Source organism: Alosa alosa, chromosome 2, assembly GCF_017589495.1.
Source record: "Alosa alosa isolate M-15738 ecotype Scorff River chromosome 2, AALO_Geno_1.1, whole genome shotgun sequence".
In the NCBI taxonomy this organism is placed as follows: Eukaryota; Metazoa; Chordata; class Actinopteri; order Clupeiformes; family Clupeidae; genus Alosa; species Alosa alosa.
In genome coordinates, this window is record NC_063190.1 from 38080366 (window position 1) to 38084584 (window position 4219).

At 40.7% G+C, this 4219-nt stretch overlaps 1 protein-coding gene across 1 annotated transcript in view; it reads left to right on the forward strand.

Moving 5' to 3' along the window:
- Nucleotides 1–305: 305 nt before the first annotated feature.
- usp25 (ubiquitin specific peptidase 25) overlaps nt 306–4219 on the forward strand; it is a 79229-nt gene continuing 75315 nt past the window's right edge. Inside the window, exon 1 of the mRNA XM_048238004.1 lies at nt 306–506. Coding sequence (XP_048093961.1) covers nt 465–506 — 42 coding nt within the window. The 5' untranslated portion in view covers nt 306–464. The remainder of the gene's footprint in view (nt 507–4219) is intronic.

Genomic DNA, 4219 nt, shown 5'->3' on the forward strand with positions numbered 1-4219 from the left:
TACTTGACGTATCCTACTGTCCTACTTATGCCAAATGTCATATTCTCCCATAACTCTTAGTAGGCCTATTTAACAACATTATATCTCACCATGTTCTCGCCAGTTTGGGCAAAATGTTGTCACTGAACCAAATTATACCAAGTATAGGCCTACCTATCTTACACAACATGTAAATGCACGGTCCACTGTGGCCTATGATAAACACTGTACGGGGGGGGGTAGCTTCGGGGGGATAGCGGGACAGTAACGTCATCTTTCTCACGTAATGCAGTTCATCAAGACCTAACTAACAGAACACGGAGAGACTGCCAACTGCAGTTATTTTCCCCTCATGACTGCATTTCCCATGGCGCCCGCTACTGCTGATAAGTAGGGGGACATATTAGCTACGTATTTTAGTTATTTAAACTACACATTTTACACCTGATTTTAATTAATTTATTTTTTAATAATCGCAACCGGCCATGACCGTGGAGCAGAATGTCCTCCAGCAGCATTCGCAGAAGGTATGTTAAGTTGTGTATGAGTAACTTGCAGTAGCAAGCTAGCGATAGCTATTTACCCTGCGCCATGGTCTGTCTGCAAGAGAAAGTTAGCTAGCCAGTTAGCAACCCTTCTTAAGACATAACTGATTGTGATTCTTCCAACCAAACCTTTAATCCTTCATATGTCTCTTGTGATTTTTACCAGTAGCGAGCTGCACTGCCTGTGATTTATACGTCTATTCATATTATTGCATGGAATGGAACATGCAATGCACCCCTGCCAGCTAACGGTACTTGCTACGTAATTAGCTAGCTAGCAGCTAGCTTACGTCAGTGTTGCCCAAATAAACAAATGGCACGCCTAAGTTTGTTTTGAAGTGGACATTAGCTCACTCATTACATTAGGTCAAATAACAATACCATCAGATTATAGACTGTAAACATCACAGTTAAGTAATGTTACAAGTAGAAACACCTCGTTAAGTAATGTTAATGGTGGGTTAACTATCCAGCAAGTTTTTCAGCGCAATGAACTGCTGACAAGCTAGCTCAAGTTAGCTAACGGTATTCCTTGGCCATTATTATAAGTGGTTGTAGCAATACTGATTATACACACATGTTTTATAGATGCATACACCTCAGGGCTGGCCCGTAAATGGGTTTGATATGTCGTTCTAGTTTACATTGACGTTATGTATGGATGGATAATGTGTCCGTCAACTGTTAGCCAGTTAACTTAGTTATGTCATCTAACGTTGCACTATATGGGCTGGGTATGCACTGCCTAAATGGTGAATTACAATTGCAAGGTAAGTTAACATAACAAGCCAACGTTGGCGTTTTAAGGAGTCATCCAGGGTCATTCTTACATTATAGCAGGGCCCCTAGTCAGCACATTTTATGTTTTTATCTTTGAGGCCAGTCAAATCAATTTGCAGTTGGGCGATTGACTTTTGCCAACTATTCTATCATAGTTCAGTTGTGTTATCTAGCACTACTATTTGTAAGTTGATCTAAGTCAGCCGTCATGGCCAACTAAAGTTACTGCTGTGCCCTCCGCATTACCTTTAACACTTAACTTTCAATTCAACATGATTGCAGTGTAACATTAGCTCTTGTGCTGTCCTGACTATTACCTGCATTGTAACGGTGCTGAAAGGCTTTGTTAACGTGAACAGAGGTCGGTTTGGCACGTAGAACTACATGTCGTACACGGACATTTAAACAAACGTCTGCTTGGTCTGTTAACGGTGGCATGCTAATGATGTGATGGCGTTTTAGGCCTCGGGCATGGTGAACATTGTTTGGCAGGGTGCCGGTGTTGGGTCCGAACTCAAATTACAGTTGTGAAACGTTTGTTTACATCTTGTTCTTCACTTGGCTCTTCCCATAGTCAGTAAACGAGATGACCGTTCGATCAGCTAGTTGACTAAAATCAGAGACGGTTGATTCTAAAGTATTTTTGCTAAAAGGACTGAATCGCACATGCGTGGTTAAATGTTTGCTGTCAGTTGAAGACCGAGTAAATATAAAAACAGAGTGGTCACGAACGACCACATTGTTTAGCTGGTTTTAACCAAAGATCTGCTCCGCTTCAACCCTCTCTGGTTTAACGTTATCATGTTACGCAATAGAAGAGACGGCTAGATTTCATTTGTTCTGCTAAATGTCTGGAGATTTTCATCCAGTCAATTGATTTCTCCCCTGTGGTTGTGGACAGTCCATAGCATAATAGGGTTAATGCACAGTTGGCCGGTGATGTCCACCCCCTGGCTAAACAGATGCTCCGTTTACAAAAGATGGTACCCAGTGTGCACTAAAAAATTTCTCTGAAAAGCTGTCAAAGCAAATAAAGAATAGGGTGTGTGATCCCATTTGCACATATTCACAAACTCACATTCATTTGATCTAGTATTCCTGTCTACCCAATTACACTGTGCTAAATAGATGGTCATTTCTTTATAAACCCAGTGGTGTAGTCTTCGCTCTAGTGGGTATACTGTGGTGTAGTCTAGTTAGCTGTAGTGGGTATACTGTGGTGTAGTCTAGCTAGCTGTAGTGGGTATACTGTGATGTAGTAGTTAGCTCTAGTGGGTATACTGTGGTGTAGTCTAGTTAGCTGTAGTGGGTATACTGTGATGTAGTAGTTAGCCGTAGTGGGTATACTGTGATCAACCCCAAATGTTAATATATATCCTTGTCTATTTTAAGTGGGTATACTGAGATAGTGATGCTTTTTAAGTGAGTATACTGCGTAGTCCTGCGTATCACTTGGACTACACCACTGTATAAACCTGCAGGTTCTATATTGTTGCTCTGTGATGTATAAGTAACTTTTTTGATCCCGTGAGGGACATTTGGTCTCTGCATTTAACCCAAATAAAGAAAAAAATATTTAAAAAATCTTTGTATATTCCCACAAGGTGTTTAGGTGCTCTGAAAATGAGAACCAAAATTATTTTTTAGACTTCTAAGGTCTGCTGTTCAGACCCTGAAGGAATTTATTTTCTGTTCATTGTTTTTTGTGAGAGTGTTTCTACTTATCTCAGTAAGGAAAATGAATCAAGAGCCTATGTTGAGTACAAATATATCTTCTGAAGGCTTAAACAGAGCCCAGACAAAAACTCCAATAAAATTTTTATCAACTTTGAGGGACAGCTATGACCATGCAGGATTATCCAGACCAAACGTGACGATTTTGCTACAAACCATTCCTATTTATGTAACAGCATGCACAATTTGAGCCTCCTACATGGTTTAGTTCTTGCGCTGTGGGCTTGTGAACTGTGACAAAAAAAAGAGGCTGGACAAAATCGACACCCCCCTCCCCCTGTAAAACTGGCTGTATCTTGGAAAGTATTGATCTTACATAAGAGTAATTTTACAGTGTGTCTCCTGGGTAACATAGGTACACCTGGTAATTTCTTCAGAATTTTTTGAGACGTAAGTGCGTGGGCCCTGGTTGAACTGACGTGGAATGACCCAGTAGTACTGACCGAACATGAAATAGATTGTTTACAAGTTATGGTAATGTATATTCTATTGCGCTTTCATCACGTTAGCACCCTATGATTACAGCTAGTTATGTCTCGTCAAAATGATTACAGCTCGTTATGTCTCGGTCAAAATTCATTGATGAAGGAAGGTTCGCTTTTATCCCAGAGTACCATAATTCGTTTCACTTAGGCTAGACTAAAACAGAAGAGAAGAACTTGGCACTAACCATGTAGTCGTGTTTTCTATAGCATATTAGTTAACCTGTCGTTCTTTGAACAAAAATGTTGGGATATGTCCTGCAGGTGTTTAGCCAAATTCCATGCTTTAGCCTACTGCTTTTAAATGACTTTGAAACATATTTCTAAACGGGCCTCTGTGTACCTGATGGCTTGCCTTCACTATTCATGATGTATCCGAAATAGTTGCAGATTTCACTTCACCTTTTGTTTTATCCACAAGGCCAAGGACGGTCGGCAAAGAACTACTGTATGTTGGCGTTGGCTGCGCGACTCACTCACTCAGAGCTGCCTGCTTGGATACCCATTTGCCTAGATGCGTGCAAAAGGAGCAGTGAGAGCAGCAGTTCATGCAGACACAGAACGTTAATTTTAATAAAGCATCGATTCTAAAAAAAACGCCGGAAATCGTGATCGTTTTTTTTCGCGGAAGGCATCGCGGATACCTTTTAGTATCGATACACCGTGCAACACTAGTCCAGTCAGTGAAAAATCGGAATA